Genomic DNA, 22,611 nt, shown 5'->3' with positions numbered 1-22,611 from the left:
TATAGGCTGGTTAGTTTAACATCTATAGTGGGGAAAATGCTTGAAACTATCATTAAGGAAGAAATAGCGGGACATCTGGATAGGAATAGTGCAATCAAGCAGACGCAGCATGGATTCATGAAAGGGAAATCATGTTTAACTAACTTACTGGAATTCTTTGAGGATATAATGAGCATGGTGGATAGATGTGTACCGATGGATGTGGTGTATTTAGATTTCCAAAAGGCATTCAATAAGGTGCCACACAAAAGGTTACTGCAGAAGATAAAGGTACGCGGAGTCAGAGGAAATGTATTAGCATGGATAGAGAATTGGCTGGCGAACAGAAAGCAGAGAGTCGGGATAAATGGGTCCTTTTCCGGTTGGAAATCAGTGGTTAGTGGTGTGCCACAGGGATCAGTGCTGGGACCACAACTGTTTACAATATACATAGATGACCTAGAAGAGGGGACAGAGTGTAGTGCAACAAAATTTGCAGATGACACTAAGATTAGTGGGAAAGCGGGTTGTGTAGAGGACTCAGAGGCTGCAAGGAGATTTGGATAGCTTAAGCGAATGGGCTAAGGTTTGGCAGATGGAATACAATGTCGGAAAGTGTGAGGTCATCCACCTTGGGAAAAAACAGTAAAAGGGAATATTATTTGAATGGGGAGAAATTACAACATGCTGCGGTACAGAGGGACCTGGGGGTCCTTGTGCATGAATCCCAAAAGGTTAGTTTGCAGGTGCAGCAGGTAATCAGGAAGGCAAATGGAATGTTGGCCTTCATTGCGAGAGGGATGGAGTACAAAAGCAGGGAGGTCTTGCTTCAACTGTATAAGGTATTGGTAAGGCCGCACCTGGAGTACTGCGTGCAGTTTTGGTCACCTTACTTAAGGAAGGATATACTAAGCTTTGGAAGGGGTACAGAGACGATTCACTAGGCTGATTCCAGAAATGAGGGGGTTACCTTATGATGATAGATTGAGTAGACTGGGTCTTTACTCCTTGGAGTTCAGAAGGATGAGGGGTGATCTTATAGAAACATTTAAAATCATGAAAGGGATAGACAAGATAGAGGCAGAGAGGTTGTTTCCACTGTTAGGGGAGACTAGAACTAGGGGGCACAGCCTCAAAATACGGAGGAGCCAATTTAAAACCGAGTTGAGAAAGAATTTCTTCTCCCAGAGGGTTGTGAATCTGTGGAATTCTCTGCCCAAAGAAGCAGTTGAGGCTAGCTCATTGAATGTTTTCAAGTCAAAGATAGATAGATTTTTAACCAATAAGGGAATTAAGGGTTACGGGGAGAGGGCGGGTAAGTGGAGCTGAGTCCACGACCAGATCAGCCATGATCTTATTGAATGGCGGAGCAGGCTCAAGGGGTTAGATGGCCTACTCCTGTTCCTAACTCTTATGTTCTTATGTTCTAACACACACAAAGGACTGTTTATTTACAACAGGTACCCTTTTGGCATTAGTTCGGCAGCAGCCATATTTCAAAGAAACATGGAGAGCCTATTGAAATCCGTCCCCAGTACCGTGGTATTTTAAGACGACATCCTAGTCACAGGTCGTGACACCGCCGAGCACTTGCGCAATCTGAAAGAGATTCTGCGTCATCTGGACAAAGTGGGGCTCAGGCTGAAACGTTCGAAGTGCGTTTTCATGGCACCAGAGTTCGAATTCCTTGGACGAAAGATTGCTGCAAACGTAATCAGGCCTACAGACGTGAAAACAGAGGCCATCAAAAATGCGCCCAGGCCCCAGAATGTGACGGAGCTGCGTTCGTTCCTGGGTCTTCTCAACTACTTCGCTAACTTCTTACCCAAATTGAGCACAGTATTAGAGCCTTTACACAAGCTGCTCAGGAAAGGAAACGCAACGGCATAAAACAGGTGAGGTGAGCCCCATTCAAACCAGTGTCCAATGGTCAAGCAGAACAGGCAGTTCAAACCATCAAGCAGAGCCTGAAACGCGCAACTCACGGTTCCTTGCAGACACGCCTGTCACGCATACTGCTCAGTTACAGGACAAGGCCACACACGCTCACCGGGATCCCGCCTGCGGAACTGTTGACGAAGAGAGGCCTCGAAAACCAGGCTCTCAAGTCCATTCTGACCTTAACGATCATGTCGAAACCCGACATCAACGCCAGCAGTGGTATCACGACCGCGCCGCAGTGCCACGCGACATATCTGTAAATGACCCAGTGTATGTACTTAACCATGGTCAAGGGCCCAAGTTGCTCCCGGGCAATGTTACGGATAAGGAGGATAACCGGGTGTATATGGTTCAGCTCAAGAATGGGCAGATGTGCAGGAAACACATGGATCAAATCAAGCTAAGACACATTGACGAGCCAGAACAGTTGGAAGAAGACATCGCGAGCTTAGACGACCAACCAACTCACATCCAGCCATCGGAAGAACCCACTGTGGCCAGCCCCAAGTCGTGACAGACTCGGAAAACACTGATTGTACTGAGATGGTCAACCAGGGAGCGAAGGGCTCCGGACTGTCTGAACTTGTAATATGGAATTGTGCCAAAAACTGGGGGGAGAATGATGTAATGTATGTACACCACCGTCGGAGGTCCTAGGGTCACAGGTACACTCGTGCTGGGCCCGGTATATAACCTGAACTTCACCTTTGTATCTTCACTTCTGGAAGCCTTTAAAGACTGACCAGGTTACACCTAGTCACTGGCTCACAGTACGAAGTTCATTGTATTATTTCATACACCACGAACATTGCATTTATATAGTGCCTTTCACGACCTCAGGATGTCCAAAAGCATTTTAGCGCCAATGAAATACTTTTGAAGCATAGTCACGGTTATAATGTAGAGAAATGTGGTAGCCAATTTGTGCACAGCAAGGCCCTACAAACAGTATGACCAGATAATCTGTTTTAGTGATGTTGATTGAGGGATAAATATTGGCCAGAACACCAAGGAGACCTCTCCTGCTCTTCTTACATTCACCTGATACGGCAGACGGATCCTTGATTCAATGTCTCATCCGAAAGAGTGCACCTTTGACAGTGCAGCACTCGCTTAGTACTTCACTGGAGTGTCAGCCTAGATTATGTGCTCAAGTCTCTGAAGTGGGCCTTGAACCAACAACCTTCTGACTCAGAGGCAAGAGTGCTACCACTGAGCCACAGCTGACATCATTTAGCCATCTCCAGTTTTCTTTTGTCATTCTACTTCCTCTATTGTATATGCACATATGATTTTTCCCCTACCCCTTTCTGTGGTGTCCCTGCACCTTGCTACAAATTCACACGAGGCATGTATTGCAGACAGTCACTCTGTGACCTTAACCTTTATTCCCAGGATCAAGGAGTGCTGACCCTGGGTGGGACCTCCCCTTTTATACCTGGAAACCCAGGTGAGGAATGTCTCCCACAAGTTCACCCCCTGTGGTCAGGGTGCACATTTCTAGGGTATAAGTACAGTGTACAGGAGTTGCATGAAGGTTACAGTTACATGAAGATTACCGTTGCATGACATTACCTCCCCCCTTACGTCTTTTTGTGTCAAAGGTTAAGTCTTTCAGGTGGTCGATGCACTCTCGTGGAGCGCCGCAGTTGTGGCTCTCGTGGCTGAGCCTCAGCATGCGTCTCTGTCACCTGAGGTGATTCCGGCCTGTTCGGGCTGGCCGCAGGGACTGTGCATGCTGTGGACTGTCCTTGTTGCTCATCCACTGGCAGTGGTGTGGGTGACATCTCATGCTCTTGTTCAGCATAGACACTGAGGAACCTGAAGCTTTTCTTTACTTGGTCCAAGTGTTTGCAGCATATTTGCCCATTGTTTAGTCTCACCACGATGACCCTATTCCCTTCTTTGCCAATTACAGTGCCCTCAAGCCACTTAGGTCCCAAAGCATGGTGAAGAACAAATACCGGGTCATCCATTTCTATACACCTCCCCCTTGAGTTTCGATCATGGAACTCGGTTTGGGACTGGCGCTTGCCCTCAACAATGTCTGCCAGGGCTGGGTGGATGAGGGACAGCCGCGTTTTAAGCGTGCGTTTCATGAGGAGTTCCGCTGGTGGGATTCCCGTGAACGAGTGCGGGTGTGACCTGTAGGCCAGCAGGAGGCACGATAGGTGGTACTGAAGGGAGGGTCCTTGGATGCGTAGCATGCCCACTTTTATGACTTGGACCGCATGTTACGCCTGGCCATTGGAGGCCGGTTTGAACGGCGCTGTCCGGACGTGTTTGATACCACTGCCCGACATAAACTGGAATTTCATGGACGGTGAAACACGGGCCATTGTCGCTGACCAGGATGTCCGGCAAGCCGTGGGTCGTGAAATCCGTATGCAGACTCTCCACGGTGATGGATGTTGTGCACGAGTTTAATATGATGCACTCGATCCAATTCCAGTGTGCATCGACAATGATCAGTAACATTTTCCCCATGAAAGAGCCCACATAGTCTACATGAATACGTGACCATGGCCTGGCGGGCCAGGGCCACGGGCTGAGTGGGGCCTCCCTGGGGGCATTGCCCAGCTCGGCACACATCATGCACCTGCGAACCCAGTGTTCCAGGTCTGAGTCAATCCCCGGCCATCATACATGAGACCGGGCAATGACCTTCATTAACACAATGCCAGGGTGCACGCTGTGGAGTTCCCTGATGAACGCTTCCATTCCTTTCTGGGAGCACGATGACCCGACTGCCCCATAACAGGCAGTCAGCTTGGATGGAGAGCTCATCCATCCATCTCTGAAACGGTCTGACCTCCTCAGGGCACACCCTGTGTGCGGGCGCCCAATCCCCAGTCAGACACATTTCTTTATCATGGATAGGAGGGGGTCTCTGTTGGTCCAGAGTTTGATCTGGCGGGCTGTGACGGGGGAGCCTGCGGTGTCAAAAGCCTCAATGGCCATGACCATCTCAGCACTTTGCTCCGACGCCCCCTCGGTGGTGGCCATGGAAGCCTGCTGAGCGCGTTAGCGTAATTTTCGGTGTCTGGCCGGTGCCTTATGGTGTAGTCATACGCAGCCAGCGTGAGGGCCCATTGCTGTATGCGAGCTGACTCATTGGCATTGACAGCCTTGCTGTTGGACAACAGGGATGTTAACAGCTTGTGGTCCATCTCTAGCTCGAACCATCTACCGAAAAGGTACCGGTGCATCTTTTTCACACCGTAAACACAAGCGAGTGCTTCCTTTTCGACCATGCCGTATCCACGCTCTGCCTGGGAGTGTGACCTGGAGGCATAAGCCACCGGTTGGAGTCGGCCGTCATCATTACCCTGCTGCAACACACACCCAACCCCATAGGATGATGCATCACACGTTAAAACTATTTTTTTTTTTCCCCACAGGGGTCATACAAAGTCAACAGTTTGTTAGAACACAGCAGGTTCCTCGCCTGATTGAAAGCCCGTTCTTGACAGTCTCTCCAAAGCCATTCAAAACCTTTACACAGGAGCATATGTAATGGCTCCAACAATGTGCTTAAGTTCGGCAGAAAGTTCCCGAAATAGTTCAAGAATCCCAGGAATGATCGCAACTCCGACGTGTTGCCGGGCCTGGGCGCCCGGCGGATCGCCTCAGTTTTTGATTCAGTGGACTGAATCCCGTCTGCGGCAACCCTCCTGCCCAAAAACTCGACCTCTGGGACCAAAAACACACGTTGGTTCGATGGTGTAATGATGAGCACTCTGGATTTTGAATCGAGCGATCAGAGTTCAAATCTTGGTAAAAGCTGAATTTCTTACTACAAGGGGGATCAAGGGGTATGGCGAGAAAGCAGGAATGGGGTACTGAAGTTGCATGTTCTGCCATGAACTCATTGAATGGCGGTGCAGGCTAGAAGGGCCGAATGGCCTACTCCTGCACCTATTTTCTATGTTTCTACTTGGCCTTTTTCAGCCGCAAGTCTACTTGGTCCAGTCGGCGTAGCACCTCCTCCAGGTTGTGAAGGTGTTCCTCGGTGTCTTGACCAGTTAGAAGGATGTCGTCTTGGAATATGATTGTTCCAGGAATGGATTTGAGCAAGCTTTCCATGTTTCTCTGAAAGATAGTTGCCGCCAAACAAACACCTGTTGTAGATAAATAATCCCTTGTGCGTCGTGATGGTGGTCAGATTCTTCAGCCAGTTCCTGAGTCATGTAGGTCGAAGTGAGGTCCAGCTTCATGAACAGCTTGCCACCTGCCAGCGTGGTAAAAAGGTCCTCCGCTCTCGGGAGCTGGTATTGGTCTTGCAGCGACACTCGGTTGATGGTGGCTTTGTCGTCGCCACAAATCCTGACCGAGCCATCTGCTTTAAGGATGCGAACGATGGGACTTGCCCAGTCGCTGAATTCAACAGCCGAAATTATGCCCTCTCTGAGCAGTCTGTCAAATTCACTTTCAATTTTCTCACGCATCACATACGGCACCACTCTGGCTTTGTGGTGCACTGGTCTGGCGTCCGGAGTGATGTGTATCACTACTTTAGTGCCCTTGAACGTTCTGACACCGGGTTGAAACAGTGACCCGAATTATTGTAGGACCTGTGAGCATGAACTTCGCTCCACAGATGAAATGACGTGCACATCCCCCCATTTCCAATTCATCTCGGCTAGCCAACTCCTCCCAAAGAGCGCGGGGCCATTTTCCGGGTCAATTCAGCCGGTTCTGTGATCCATTATGTGTTACCACCAAGTTTGCACTGCCCAGCACTGGGATGATGTCTTTGGTGTACGTCCGTAGCTGCGTCTCAATGCGTTCCAGTTTGGGCCTGCTAGCTCTGTGTGGCCATAGTCTCTCAAAGTGTTGGACGCTCATAAGTGACTGGCTAGCTCCCGTATCCAGCTCCATGCGCACCGGGATGCCATTCAATAAAACTTTCATCATCATGGGTGGCGTTTTAGTGTATGAGCTGTGGACGTCAGCCACATGAACTTGCTGAACTTCAGCATCCCCAGACATCACATCCTGCATTGCAGACCCCTCGTCTGGTTCCTCTGTCTCTCAGATTAGCCTCGCTACAGCCTTCCTGCACATTCTGGCCAAGTGTCCACTGACATTACAAATCCTACAGGTATATTGCTGGAAACTGCAGCTTTTCGCAGTATGTCTACCCCCGCAACTCCAGCATGAGCTGAGATTGTTGTTAACAAAGGGGCTGTTTACCAGGCATTCCTCTCTGATTGCCCATTTGGTTGTTTCTAAGCACTCTGATGGTGGGTGTTAATGGTCCCATCGCGGGACGCATTGTTCCTCGTGATGGCGTGAATTGCCGATCCCCTTTCCATTGTCCCTGTTGCGGGCCCACCCGAGAGTCTGTTGCTGCCTGGGCGGTTTCGAATTGCCCTTGCCTGCCTGCGGGGTCCAGAGCCGCGTTCACCATGTTAACTCCCTGGTCCATCGCCACGTTGGGACCAGGGCTGCGCGCGTAAATTAGCTTGGTCTCCTCTTCCCCTGCCATGAAAGTCTGAGCTATCAACGTCGCCCCCTTCTAAAGTCAAGTCCTTGGTCTTTATGAGCTTCCTGAAAATCTCGGCATGATTAATGCCCCCAATGAATAAATCCCTTAACATCTCCCCCCCTGCAGGCGTCTGTGAAATTACAGACACTGGCCAAGCGCCGCTGGTCCACAATGAAGTCAGAGATGTTTTGTCCCTCCCGACGCCAGTGTGTGTAGAACTGGTGCCGGGCCATGTGTACACTACTCGCCGGCTTGAGATGCTCACTGATCAGCTGGCTGAGCTTTTCGAAGGACTTGTCCGCTGGTTTTTGGGGTGTGAGCAGGTCTTTCATCAGCGTATACGTTTGTGGTCCGCAGCTGGTCAGTAGATGCGCCCTCCGCTTGTCAGCCGCTGTCGCTCCCAGCCAGTCCTTCGTGACAAAGCTCTGCTGGAGTCTTTCCACGAGGCATGTATTGCAGACACAGTCACTCTGTGACCTTAACCTTTATTCCCAGGACCAAGGAGTGCTGACCCTGGGGGGGACCTCCCCTTTTATACCTGGAACCCAAGTTCACCCCCTGTGGTCAGGGTGTGCATTTCTAGAGTATAAGTACAGCGTACAGGAGTTGCATGATGGTTACATACATGACACCTTCCTTTTGTTTTGTTCCTTTTTAAGTACAATTTTTCCCATGACTGATGAAGGGTTACACCTGAAACATTAAATTGCCTCATCTCTCCGCCGATACTGATTGACCTGCTGAATGCTTCCAACATTTTCTGTTAAGACTTGGAGTTAATTAGTTTAACAAAGGGAACATTTCAAGTATCAGCATAGCATTAGGAGGGGTGAGGGGAAAAAAAAACAGTACAAAGGAAGTTTAGGCATATACTGACTATTAGCAGGAGAAGGACAGGCCAGAACAGCGGAAAGCATAGGACTCCTGACTTGGATCAGGTATTTTCCCCAGGCAACAGAGCCAGTTCCTTGGGCAAGGTGGATAACAGTGCAAGAGGTGGCTCAAGTTCACTAGGAAGGCTATGACTGAGGGAAAGTTAAGCATCTGCACTGCACTGTTAGTGGCAGTGTACATCACCAGTGCCCTCAGCTTTTATGCACAGGGTTGTTCCAGGTACCTCTGGGAGATATGATAAGAGTCAACCACTTGGTCCAGCTTTAGGACATTTGGCACTTTTCTGCACAATAAAACAGTAACATACACAATATATTAAAAATGAATTTTAAAAATATGTTGTGCTTGTGGTGTACATGTTTAACATTTTTTGAGGACACACCACATTTTATCTTGTGCTCTGAACTTCTCTGTTGCATGTGGATGTGCCCCAAGTGCTCCTCTGCACGAGATAGTACACTGGGTGGATGGCTGCATAGTCAACTGACAACCTGCAAGTTCTCTATCTGTATCAAACTGTGATGGACCTACATTAGTGCTGGAGTCTTTGCTGAAATTATTGTGGGCTTGGTGCTTTGACTGGCAATACCTATTTCTTCAGGGTTATGTGATGCCAAAAAATTGTCATTGACTTGACTGCCAATTAATTGTTCCTCCACTGATCAATATGTACTACTGCTGGAAGAAACCCATTTAAGCATAGAATGATAGCTATCGGAGGTCTTGGAATCCTCCTTTATGGTTTCCTCCAAGTGATTTCTAAGCAAGTTGAAACCAGCCATGGAGTGGACCTGATGGGCTGAATGTTATGTTACAACTCCAGCTTTGAGTTTGTACTCCAAAGAAAGTATTCAAGAAGATGGCCCTGCTGTGCCTATGACCTGTATAACCAAGGTCTGCACTGCAGAGGTCACAGGTTTTGTCTTGTGCTCAATGAGAATATAGTGCATGAAAATGACAGCAAATATCTTGGAGTTCGACTCCCCTGCACTACTCAGATCATGTTCCTTTGTAGCATGCATTCGGGCAAGCAAATCTGCAATATCTCCGTTGGAAAGGAGGTTCCGTTAGGTCTGTGTCCTGTAAAACTCAGGAGCACTCAGCATGCTGGATCTTTGCTCAGCACCAGCTGGCACCCCTTCTTCACCATTGCTTCCTTAATATCACTGTGGTCTTGTCCGACAGTGTGCATCAGTCGTGGTGCAGGACTGCTGACAGCTGGCATGATGCTCTTTGGATGTGCCCGTCAACCATTAGGTTCCCCTTGCTGTGAAAAGAACAGAATTTGTGTCACTGATTACGAAACCACATTTATCCATTTGGGTACTCTTATGATTATTGCAAGTACTCCTGTAAAACTGGTCATTCTCTGGTATGATTATGTTTTGCAGGAACAGGAATTCAGGACTTGAATGCCTTAAAAAAAAAGTTTGTACATTTAATCCTAGGTTCCTGGTTATGTGAACTAGAGTTACCAGTTTCAATCTGAAACTTTGTTTCCTGGCTTACCTGTATTTTGATCAGCAACATATATGAAGTGCCAGTGCTCTGCATGTTCTCTGATGTCTGAGCGTGGAGAAAGTTACACTGGTCTTCTGGTCAAAACACACTCCATTTTTAGACCAAACAAGGAACATGTCATATAAAAAGATATTATATAGTGTTATCGTTTTTCATGGGATTAATGCAATAAATAAATACACCAAAAAAAAAATGAATTTTACAGTATTATATGCATCCATGCAATGTATGGGCATATTGATACATTGTACAAATTATATTTATTCCTTACCTTTATGCTTTTCTTTAAGTCATGCACTTCTCTTCTAGGCCACCAGCCAAGTCTTCCAAATAGTTGAGACAACATTGATTCTTTCCAAATCATACTACTTCACCTTATGCTTTTTAGTATACTTGGGAGTCATTGTCCCTCACCAAAAACATATTACGAGCACAAGCAGGGCTTGAGTGATAAATCAGGAATTCTCCCAATTGTCAGTCAGTCATTAACGAGAAAAATTGCATGTTCCATAATTATATTAAAGAACTGTTGGGCTTTTATACTGGTTAAGTTGCTTGCCAGCTGCTTGAGAAGCATGGAGAATCATGACTGCAGGTGAATCAGTCAGAAACGCTTGTTTCAAAGACGTACTTCAAAATTGTTAGCATGTCATTAATTGCAACAAAAAAAACAAGCCAGGAAATTCTAGCCAGAGAAATGTAATTGTGTGTGTGTTTGTTTGTTGCAAAAGCAGCATAGCGCATAATACAACATGTGTAGGTTTTCCCAGGCCCCGATATTGGTGGCCTTATCACCCATTGCCGCCGAGTTTTGCTGCTGTTTTCCTCTCTCTCCCCCAGTTTCCACTTTGGTTGGAGCGGGTAGGAGAGGAGCACTGCTGGGAAGCACCTGCTGATGTCCTCTGACAGCCAAGTCCCGTAAGTGGCCTCCTGCCCGCTGAGATGCCAGATTGGTGCGGGCAGGAGTCGGCGTCAGCAGGGGGAAGGACCGCTGCGTGGAGACTGGTCTATCCCTGATGGTAGGTATGAAGACCTGAAAGAAAAGGTTAGTGAACATCTTTAAAAAACATTTTTCACAGCGACTTACCTGGATGGGGTCCCCTGAAGGTGTTCCAGTGGTTTTTTTTGGGTAATGTTTTTAACTTTTCAGAGATCCCCCCCCCACCCACTCCCTGGGCCCGACTCCATCCTTGGCGGCACTTGGGCAGCAAGCTCATTTTCCGCCAAGATTGAGCACTCCTGCCCGCTGCCGTCCAGATTGATGGCTTAAGCCGTTATTTTGCCGCCGGTCGGTACCACCACCTCTTTTAGAGGAATCTTTCAGGCAAAGTACCGCTCAGTCTGTCGGCGGCCATCGGCAGTCCTTTGGACGGCAAATGGGCGGGCCTTGCAGCTCATGAAAATCGGGGCCCTAGTGTCTAGCTTTCTCAAATGATCACTCACAAAGTTCCATTTGGAAGACATTACAATCAATTTCCATGCCTCGCATTGACAGAAAATGCCTCCAATGGGCAGGGAAACAATTCGAAGGAAGAGGTATGGCCATTTTAAGCAAGATAATTCAAATGACTTATTGGTTGTATCCACTGTGGATTTATTCTAAACATAGTGTACCTTATATAGTAACTATTATCTGAAAAGAGACATTGTATCAAACATAAGAGGAAACTGCAGAATACTTGCCATTACTCGTCACATTTATTGAAATTACAGGCTCAAGTATTAAACCTTTAATAAGTCAGCAATTCTATTGTACACTTGCATTCTTGTGCAATTAATAGTACACGAAACTTCAGATAAGTTTTGGTCTGTCAATGCTGTAATGTTTTCAAAGTGAAATACTATAATCAAACCTTTTTTTTTAAAAATACAAATCATTAAAAGGTTAAATGTAAGAAAGAACATCAATTGTTAAAAACTATAAAAATTATAATCAAGAAAATAAAACTTGCTGTATTTACCTTTCAATTCGTCCCCATGCTTCAACCACAAGTTGTTGCACCAGAGAATCATGGGGTTCAACATTCAACCTTTTAGTAAATACAGAAGTATATAGTTAGATAAGAACCATTATGCCTGGAGCAATGTTGATTTAATAATAGGCTCAGATGTGCGTGTGTATTTAGGCTTTCTAAAATTGCAACTTTGCCCGCAATGATTATACTTCTACATTTATCCACAGAATGTCATGCAGATGGACATACCTTAAGCCTTGGAAGCTGTTCTAATCTCAACAAGTTCAAAAAAGTTGACGTTGCTGATGGATATTCCCAGGCCCGGAGCATGTCTTCTGATGCTGACTGCGATCTTATTCAGCAGGTTTTGGATGGAGACTCACTCCATGCTGTTGCAGCTCACTGACCTCCTGCCACGACTGATCAAATTTGGGATTCTACATTCTGTACTGCTGTTCTAGTCCCTTGTCTTGGATATTTTTCCTTCTGGCTTTACAATCAGAAAACAAAAAGGAACCCGACATTCATACAAGCTTACTGATGCATGTAAACACATTGGGTATTCTTGTGGATCAGAGGTGGTGCTCCAACAGAGGTGGATGCAGAGAGGATGCTTCCACTGATGGGGGAGACTAGAACTAGAGGGCATGATCTTAGAATAAGGGGCTGCCCATTTAAAACAGATATGAGGAGAAATTTCTTCTCTCAGAGGGTTGTAAATCTGTGGAATTCGCTGCCTCAGAGCTGTGGAAGCTGGGACATGGAATAAATTTAAGTCAGAAATAGACAGTTTCTTAAATGATAAGGGGATAAGGGATTATGGGGAGCGGGTGGGGAAGTGGAGCTTGAGTCCATGATCAGATCAGCCATGATCTTATTGAATGGCAGAGCAGGCTTGAGGGGCCGTATGGCCTACTCCTGTTCCTATTTCTTAAGTTCTTATTGTTTGCCACAGACTATCTTCCAAGATATTATACTGTCTCTGTGTAGACTGGCTTACAATTTTTACTTTAATGTTGTGACATGTATGCCGATTCAGTAAGAGAGATGTGTCTGCTACAAAAAAGCTCCAAAGGGTGTCGACCAATAATGACTGGAAACGTTTCAACCTTTTATCTAATAGCACCTGCAGAAAAACTTTTAACAGCCTCTCCTACTAAACCAGTGTGGCAGTTCCAATACCCAATCTAGTTATCCTCATGACTAAACGGAACAATATTTCTGAATTAATGCTATTTAGAAACAAACCCAAGACTAATTTTGAATCACAAATCTAGACTACTGAAAGCAAGATTGAGCAGGTTACAATTTTGGTTTAAAAAAAACAAATCAGATTCTGGTACCTTTCCAGATAGTCCCTTAAAGCTCTGCATTCTCTCCATCTTGTAGCTCAGAGGTGGTGCTCCAACATTGGTTGCCACAGACTATCTTCCAAGATATTATAATGAACCATGAACTCGAACTGACCAACAAGTTTTACAGTTCTCAAAAGCCTCCATTCTTTTTTCCTTCTCACTACTTTTTTTTTTGCATTATGTACCACCCCCATGGCCAGCTTCATCTCATCTTATACAGAGTTCATATTCATTATCCATATTTGAGGAGTCTTTCCTTTACTATTAGCAAAAAGAATGCTGGTCTTGAGATACTCACTAAGTAACACATCATCCACATTATAAAACCGTTCAGAAGCCAAGCATTTTACATGCCGCACGATGATTATGAGTGAGGATATAGTCGTTTTACAGACGAGATGGAACTTTATACCAGAAAACATAATTAAAAGCATAATCCTAATTCATAGTGATAACATTTCAACAAGTAGTTTAAACATTCATTTTGAATTTGAACTTGGACTAACACAAATCAATTGACCGTCCACGGCAATCCATCATCATGGGCAGTCCCTTGGAATCGAAGAAGACTTGCTTCCACTCCTAAAGTGAGTTCTTTGGCGGCTGAACAGTCCAATACGAGAGCCACAGACCTTATCACAGGTGGGACAGACATTCGTCGGGGGAAGGGGGGGGTTGGGACTGATTTATCACACGCTCCTTCCGCTGCCTGCGCCTGACCGCTTCACGCTCGCGCCATTGAGATTCGAAGAGCTCAACGCCATCCCGGATGCACTCTCTCCATCTAGGGCGGTCTTCGGCCAGGAACTCCCAGGTGTCAGTAGTGATGTTGCACTTCTTCAGGGAGGCTTTGAGGGCGTCCTTGTAACGTTTCCACTGCCCACCTTTAGCTCGTTTGCCATGAAGGAGCTCTGCATAGAGCAACTGCTTAGGGATATATACAAAATATATCATGGACCAACGTTTTAAATCTTGTCCTTCATGAATGGTGTCAAAATAGCCATGGATGAAGTTGAAAAACATTGCAGTTTTAGTAGATTAGACGCTCAATATGTCCAATCACCAAGGAGCAGCATTCAACAACGCAAATAGAATGTAGTCAAAACAGTAGAACGTAGGTAGGAGGAAACAATGTCCAAACTCTGGTCATTCTACACCTTGAGTAGCGTGTGCAGTTCTGATAACCAAAACACAAGGGAGACCCTAGATTAAAAGAGCCCCGAGACTGATCCCGAGCATCAGACTGAGCTATGAGGAACTGGAGATACTTGGGATTTTCAGCCTTATGGAAGTGGAGAAAATAGTAGGCGAGATAGAATAAGTAGATCCAAACCACTACTTCATACTTAACTGCGAATGTACAACAAAAGGGTTCAAACCTATGAAAGACAAATTTTGGGCTGATGTCAGGAGTCCTTCTCACAAGGACTGATCAACATATGGATTTCTAGATATAGTGGAGGCAAAAGCCCATTAAACATGCAAGAAACATTTGGATGCAATGAAGGGAGGATTGTAGGATCTTCCTGGATGAATGGTGGGCTGAAGACCTTCCTCATCTGTATCTGCTTATTGATGCAATTTTTGCACACCCTCATTCTTCTGGAGGTCATTTATTTTATGTTTAAATGAATAAAGAAATAGCCATCTAGACCAATCAGTCCCACCTCCCTCCACCCGATCTCTGCTTTAGTGAAGCAAGACTGAATTATGAATGGATTGCTTTTGTCACTTCATAAAAAATAGCCGGAAAGCAGTATACTCACTTTACAAAATGATCATCATGGAGGGCAGTAGGAATGCTACATTTATGAAAATTATGTATTTTTGTTTCAAGGAATGTTACTGATAGAATTGTGAATATTCTACCACAAGCAATGCTAAATTAAGACAGTCGGCTCCTTTAAATAATTAAATCAGAGTTCGAATCTCAGTCAATCGATACTGCCAAGCTTTTTAAAATCTCTAGAACATAACAAATGTAGGTATTGAAGGCAATGCTGATTTACATTTCACTACTATGTATGATCAAACATTACAATTTCTGAACGATGGAGTGATCCACAAGAGTCAGATACAAGTTATACTACATGCCTTCATTCCGATAGATAGGCAATGAATTTAAGCCTGCAGTTACTTTGGTGTACGTGCAGCTAAATACAGCAGACCCCTTTTTAATAAAGCACAGCTATTTCAAACTAGTGTAAAGAAGTTTAAATAGCAACAAAACCTGCATTTTGTAGTGCCATATTAACAAGGCAGCTCTATATCAGAAGTATGTTAATGTGCTGTAAGGGCCTGCAGTATGGGTAAAAATGATTGCACTTATTTAGAAACTCTTGTCCTGTTTCATGAATGTAACTAGCCTCAGTACCTGTATTTACCTCAGTGCATTGTATAACATATCCACCAATGTTTCATCATCCATCAGGTCAATCTTGTTTTCAGCTAGCACGCAAAGAACCATGAACTGTGAATGCTTTCTGATGAAATCCATAGTCCTCAGCATCTGTGGCCTCTCCTTTTGAAATTGCCAGAGTAGATTTATTGCACGCCCCACATGCTTCACCGAAAGCTTGGTTTTGTTCTTCCCTACAACATCAAATATTTGGTCCTCATTTGAGCAGTTGGCCAAGTGGTCCAGCAAGGAATCACTACCCATTACCCGTGAACGGGAAAACTTTATTGAAGGGTAGCACATGTGCTTCAAACGAAGCATTTTTAATGGGAGCATTTTTTCCCCCAAAACTTAAAGCATATCTTCAGATCTTTCTTAAATTACAAAATTAACTACTAAAATGTTCCTGTAGTGTACTGAAAATGTATTTCAGCATACTCCCAACAAGGGACACATCTCTTGATGACTACATTTAGGCTGTATTCATTATCTGTAAAAATAAAGAGAGAAATCCAGTTAAGTGACAAAACAAATATTTTGTGATCTTGAAGAAATTATATTGACTTCAGTGATACATTAAATTTCAATATTTTAAATGGCCCAAAAGTTGTAATCCTTTTAAATCTTACAGATTCAGAAAAACCAGATAATTCCCTCCACATTACACGTAGTGATTATCCACTTCACCGAATCTTGAAAGACGTATAACCCAGAATAACTATCCTCAAAAGCACCAAAACAGCTTCACTTAGCTCTAAACTTCATGGTCTTCACAGAAATACTTGTACATGTATCACAGCTATCGACATGAAGCAAGCAACTTTTTTTTCATTTCCAAGATAACGTAGGTATCAAGAAATAAAAACAGAAAATGCTGGAAACACCCAGCAGGTCAGGCAGCATCTGTGGAGAGAGTGTTAATTTTTCAGGTTGATGACCTTTTATCAGAACTGGAAGTTAGAGATTTAACAGTTTATTAGCAAGTACAGAGCCAGGGAAAAGGAGGGTAGGTGGGGTGGGGGGGGGGGGGGGGGGGGGTGGCAGTGGGGAGAACAATGGGGAATTTCTGTGATAGGGTGAGTGGCAGGAGAGATTAAATGACAAAAGAGATGATAGAGTAAGGCAAAAGAGGGCAGTAACAGAGGGCAGTTACTGCAGTTGTACAGGGCCTTGATGAGGCCTCACCTGGAATATTGTGTTCAGTTTTGGTCTCCTAATCGGAGGAAGGTCGTTCTTGCTATTGAGGGAATGCAGCGAAGGTTCACCAGACTGATTCTCGGGATGCTGGACTGACATATGAGGAGAGACTGGATCAACTGGGCCTTTATTCACTGGAGTTTAGAAGGATGAGAGGTGATCTCATAGAAACATATAAAATTCTGATGGGACTGAACAGGTTACATGCAGGAAGAATGTTCCCAATGTTGGGGAAGTCCAGAACCAGGGGACACAGTTGAAGGATAAGGGGTAAGCCATTTAGGACTGAGATGGGGAGAAACTTCTTCATTGAGAGTTGTTAACTTGTGGAATTCCCTACCGCAGAGAGTTGTTGATGCCAGTTCATTGGATATATTCAAGAGGGAGTTAGATGTGGCCCTTATGGCTAAAGGGATCAAGCAATATGGAGAGAAAGCAGGAAAGGGGTACTGAGGGAATGATCAGCCATGATCTTATTGAATGGTGGTGCAGGCTCGAAGGGCCAAATGGCCTACTCCTGCACCTATTTTCGATGTTTCTAAATAAAAAATAGGTCCAGAGGAGGTGTAAATGGCAACAGCAGAACCATTATCAAGAAAAATGGATTTGCATTCTCAACCTTTTTGCTTCAGAGGTCCCCCTCCCATGTTATAAAAATTGCACGGATACCCTGTAATACAACACAAGTATTTTTCTGTATAAAAATTACAATGAAATATATATATTTATTATTTTTTAATTTACTTAATATCCAACTTGTTGCTGATGTTGAGCAATAACGAAGCATTTTAAATGAAAGTTATTCAGTGCAAAATTGGACAGACCTTACAAAGGCCTTTGACACTGTCAACCGCAAGGGTCTTTGGAGCGCCCTCCTCTGCTTCGGATGCCCCCAAAAGTACAGCACCATCCTCCGCCTGCTCCACGACGACATGCCAACGGACCCATCACAGACCCAATTCACATCTGGACCGGGGTCAAGCAAGGCTGCATCATTGCCCCAACCCTCTTCTCAATCTTCCTCGCTACCATGCTCCACCTCACAGTTGACAAGCTCCCCGCTGGAGTGGAAATGAACCACAGAACCAGTGGGAAGCTGCTCAATCTTCGGCGTCTCCAAGCCAGACCCAAGACCATTCCAACCTCTGTCATCGAGCTACAGTACGCGGACGACGCCTGTGTCTGTGCACATACAGAGGCTGAACTCCAGGACATAGTCGACATATTTACCGAGGCGTATGAAGGCATGGGCCTTATGCTAAACATCAGTAAGACAAAGGTCCTCCACCAGCCTGTCCTCGCCGCACAGCACTGCCCCCCAGACATCAAGATCCCCGGCGCAGCCCTGGACAACGTGGACCACTTGCCATGTTGATAGGAGGCTCCTATCAACAAGTGCAGGCATCGACGACGAGATCCAACACCGCCTCCAGTGTGCCAGTGCAGCCTTCGGCCGCCTGAGGAAAAGAGTGTTTGAAGACCAGGCCCTCAAAATTGTCACCAAGCTAATGGTCAACAGTGCCGTAGTAATACCCGCCCTCCTGTATAGCTCAGAGATGTGGACCATGTACAGTAAACACCTCAAGTCGCTAGAGAAATACCACCAGCGATGTCTCCGCAAGATCCTACAAATCCCCTGGGAGGGTAGACGCACAAACATTAGCATCGTCGTCCAGGCCAACATCCCCAGCATTGAAGCACTGACCACACTTGATCAGCTCCGCTGGGCAGGCCACATAGTTTGCATGCCAGACACGAGACTCCCAAAGCAAACGCTCGACTCGGAACTCGTCCACGGCAAACGAGCCAAAGGTGAGCAGGGGAAACGTTACAAGGACAGCCTCAAAGCCTCCCTGATAAAGTGCGACATCCCCACTGACACCTGGGAGTCCCAAGCCAAAGACCTCCCTAAGTGGAGGAAGTGTATCCGGGAGGGCGCTGAGCTTCTCAAGTATCGTTGCTGAGAGCATGCAGAAATCAAGCGCAGGCAGCGGAAGGAACGTGTGGCAAACCAGGCTCCCTGCCCACCCTTCCCCTCAACCATTGTCTGTTCCACCTGTGACAGAGACTGTGGTTCTCGTATTGGACTGTACAGCCACCTAAGAACTCATACTAAGAGTGGAAGCAAGTCTTCCTCGATCCTGAGGGACTGCCTATGAGGATGATGATGGACAGACTAGTGGGAAAATTCTGCAGCTGACCAATCTTGACTATAATTATTAAGAGTGTCCATTGCACGATTCACGGGGAGAATAATGCCATATACATTAAAGTAAAGTTAGATATGAGGTCATGGAGATAAATGAGTTCATTTTGTTTAACTCTAGCAAAGAGCCAACACAGACATGATGGGCAGAATGGCCTCCTTCTGTGCTGTAAGGTCACTTGTAAATCAAAGAGCAGATATGCTGGTTTACATTGCACATCAGGAGAGTTTTCCCGCGAACAAGGCATCAGCACTCCCAATTAACTGAGGACAAATGTCTTATCGAAGGAAGCAAGCAGTCATCCTTCGCATTTACCACATATCAGCTTCCCAGAAAGCTGCGAACATACACTGAATTCATTAAAGTTTGGGACTAACAAGTTTAAAAACTCTTCCATTGTACTTTAAAACCAACGTCTTTTCTTGCTTAAAAAACATCTAAATTTATCTCACTGCTGTCTACTTGAAATAGGAGAAAAAGTAAACAAATCCATTGAGTGAACAGGAACTGCAGGAAATACTGTGAAACGATTTCCATTAAAAGTAACTCAACATCAGGGCACCCTTCCATGACATCCTATAAATAGCTTCAGAACATGTCAGTCTTCAGCATTCACTCACCTCTAAATCAAAGTTATAAAGATAAAATGCTCCCAGCACTTCATTGGTTTGTACGGGCGGCTTATATAATCTGAATAGCTTGCAAGACATTTTAATAAACATCTAGTGCCTGACTTGTCTTGACATGTTAAGAGTTCTCGAGCAATGTTGTGTTGGTAAAGGATCGGTGTCATTCAAAGCCTCATCTGCTCTCAGTATGGGCAGTTTTAATAATCAATTGGTCGATGTGAATTTTTTAAAAACCCTATTTTTCACCCAGATATATGTAATGGGGAGACAATCCCAGTCTGACTTTCTCTCAGACATGCTCACAGTTTGGCATTAGTCTCAACATTACTGTTCTCTTTCTTCGTGCCATGCATGATCAAGCAGTTGTACCAATTGATTTTGAGGCATTTTGTAGTTGGAGCAGGCGAAGTCACTTTCTGTTTCTCTGGAACTGAAATACAGTGTTTTGTGAACATTGCATTCCAGTGTGTTTTACCCAAGCATCTTCTGTCAAATAAAAGCGGACAATTCGTAGCCGTAAATAGCACTACGGGGACAGTGGAGGATTATTTACAATTTGATTATTTTTGGCGGATCCCATGAAACCTTCTCGCGGATCCTCGGTTGAGAACCCCATGCCTTAGATCATGAGCTGCGACAAGAACTTTCGATGATTGCTTTTGGAAGAATCTATCTGTAAAATGTCTAACATTGGCCACTTATACATTTGTGGCACTTACATCCGATTTGTATATTATAATTTGTCAAAAAACACACAAGGGAGGTGGGGATCAAAGGCAATCATGGGCGAATCATGTTATAGAAACATAGAAAATAGGTGCAGGAGTAGGCCATTCGGCCCTTCGAGTCTGCACCGCCATTCAATGAGTCCATGGCTGAACATGCAACTTCAGTACCCCATTCCCCTTGATCCCCCGAGTAGTAAGGACAACATCTAACTCCTTTTTGAATATATTTAGTGAATTGGCCTCAACAACTTTCTGTGGTAGAGAATTCCACAGGTTCACCACTCTCTGGGTGAAGAAGTTTCTCCTCATCTCGGTCCTAAATGGCTTACCCCTTATCCTTAGACTGTGACCCCTGGTTCTGGATTTCCCCAACATTGGGAACATTCTTCCTGCATTTAACTTGTCGAAACCCGTCAGAATTTTAAACGTTTCCATGCGATCCCCTCTCATTCTTCTGAACTCCAGTGAATACAAGCCCAGTTGATCCAGTCTTTCTTGATAGGTCAGTCCCACCATCCTGGGAATCAGTCTGGTGAAACTTCGCTGCACTCCCTCAATAGCAAGAATATCCTTCCTCAAGTTAGGAGACCAAAACTGTACACAATACTCCAGGTATGTGGCCTCACCAAGGCCCTGTACAACTGTAGTAACACCTCCCTGCCCCTGTACTCAAATCCCCTCGCTATGAAGGCCAACATGCCATTTGCTTTCTTAACCGCCTGCTGTACCTGCATGCCAATCTTCAATGACTGATGTACCATGACACCCAGGTCTTGTTGCACCTCCCCTTTCCTAATCTGTCACCATTCAGATAATAGTCTGTCTCTCTGTTTTTAACCACCAAAGTGGATAACCTCACATTTATCCACATTATACTTCATCTGCCATGCATTTGCCCACTCACCTAACCTATCCAAGTCACTCTGCAGCCTCATAGCATCCTCCTCGCAGCTCACACTGCCACCCAACTTAGTGTCATCCGCAAATCTGGAGATACTACATATAATCCCCTCGTCTAAATCATTAATGTACAATGTAAACAGCTGGGGCCCCACCACAGAACCTTGCGGTACCCCACTAGTCACTGCCTGCTATTCTGAAAAGTAACCATTTACTCCTACTCTTTGCTTCCTGTCTGACAACCAGTTCTCAATCCACGTCAGCACACTACCCCCAATCCCATGTGCTTTAACTTTGCACATTAATTTCTTGTGTGGGACCTTGTCGAAAGCCTTCTGAAAGTCCAAATACACCACATCAACTGGTTCTCCCTTGTCCACTCTACTGGAAACATCCTCAAAAAATTCCAGAAGATTTGTCAAGCATGATTTCCTTTTCACAAATCCATGTTGACTTGGACCTATCATGTCACCTCTTTCCAAATGCGCTGCTATGACATCCTTAATAATTGATTCCATCATTTTACCCACTACCGATGTCAGGCTGACCGGTCTATAATTCCCTGTTTTCTCTCTCCCTCCTTTTTTTAAAAAGTGGGGTGACATTGGCTACCTTCCACTCCATAGGAACTGATCCAGAGTCTATGGAATGTTGGAAAATGACTGTCAATGCATCCGCTATTTCCAAGGCCACCTCCTTAAGTACTCTGGGATGCAGTCCATCAGGCCCTGGGGATTTATCGGCCTTCAATCCCATCAATTTCCCCAACACAATTTCCCGACTAATAAGGATTTCCCTCAGTTCCTCCTCCTTACTAGACCCTCTGACCCCTTTTATATCCGGAAGGTTGTTTGTGTCCTCCTTAAATGAATAGCGAACCAAAGTACTTATTCAATTGGTCTTCCATTTCTTTGTTCCCAGTTATGACTTCCCCTGATTCTGACTGTAGGGGACCTACGTTTGTCTTTACTAACCTTTTTCTCTTTACATATCTATAGAAGCTTTTGCAGTCCGTCTTAATGTTCCCTGCAAGCTTCCTCTCGTACTCTATTTTCCCTGCCCTAATCAAACCCTTTGTCCTCCTCTGCTGAGTTCTAAATTTCTCCCAGTCCCCGGGTTCGTTGCTATTTCTGGCCAATTTGTATGCCACTTCCTTGGCTTTAATACTATCCCTGATTTCCCTTGATAGCCATGGTTGAGCCACCTTCCCTTTTTTATTTTTACGCCAGACAGGGATGTACAATTGTTGTAGTTCATCCATGCGGTCTCTAAATGTCTGCCATCGCCCATCCACTGTCAACCCCTTAAGTATCATTCGCCAATCTATCCTAGCCAATTCACGCCTCATACCTTCAAATTTACCCTTCTTTAAGTTCTGGACCATGGTCTCTGAATTAACGGTTTCATTCTCCATCC

General features: G+C 45.2%; 1 protein-coding gene across 1 annotated transcript in view; it reads right to left on the bottom strand.

Annotated features, from left to right (window-relative positions):
* The window catches only part of fastkd1 (FAST kinase domains 1), an 82,952-nt gene that overhangs the window by 52,192 nt on the left and 8,149 nt on the right, over positions 1 to 22,611 (bottom strand). Inside the window, exons 2-3 of the mRNA XM_070875705.1 lie at positions 15,521 to 16,024; positions 11,788 to 11,856 (exon numbers count right to left, since the gene is read on the bottom strand). Of these exons, the coding sequence (XP_070731806.1) occupies positions 11,788 to 11,856; positions 15,521 to 15,870 (419 nt within the window). The 5' untranslated portion in view covers positions 15,871 to 16,024. The remainder of the gene's footprint in view (positions 1 to 11,787; positions 11,857 to 15,520; positions 16,025 to 22,611) is intronic.

The sequence above is a fragment of the Pristiophorus japonicus genome, chromosome 3, assembly GCF_044704955.1.
Source record: "Pristiophorus japonicus isolate sPriJap1 chromosome 3, sPriJap1.hap1, whole genome shotgun sequence".
NCBI lineage: Eukaryota > Metazoa > Chordata > Chondrichthyes > Pristiophoridae > Pristiophorus > Pristiophorus japonicus.
Note: the sequence above shows the minus strand (reverse complement) of the source record. Positions and strands in the feature narration are given on the sequence as shown.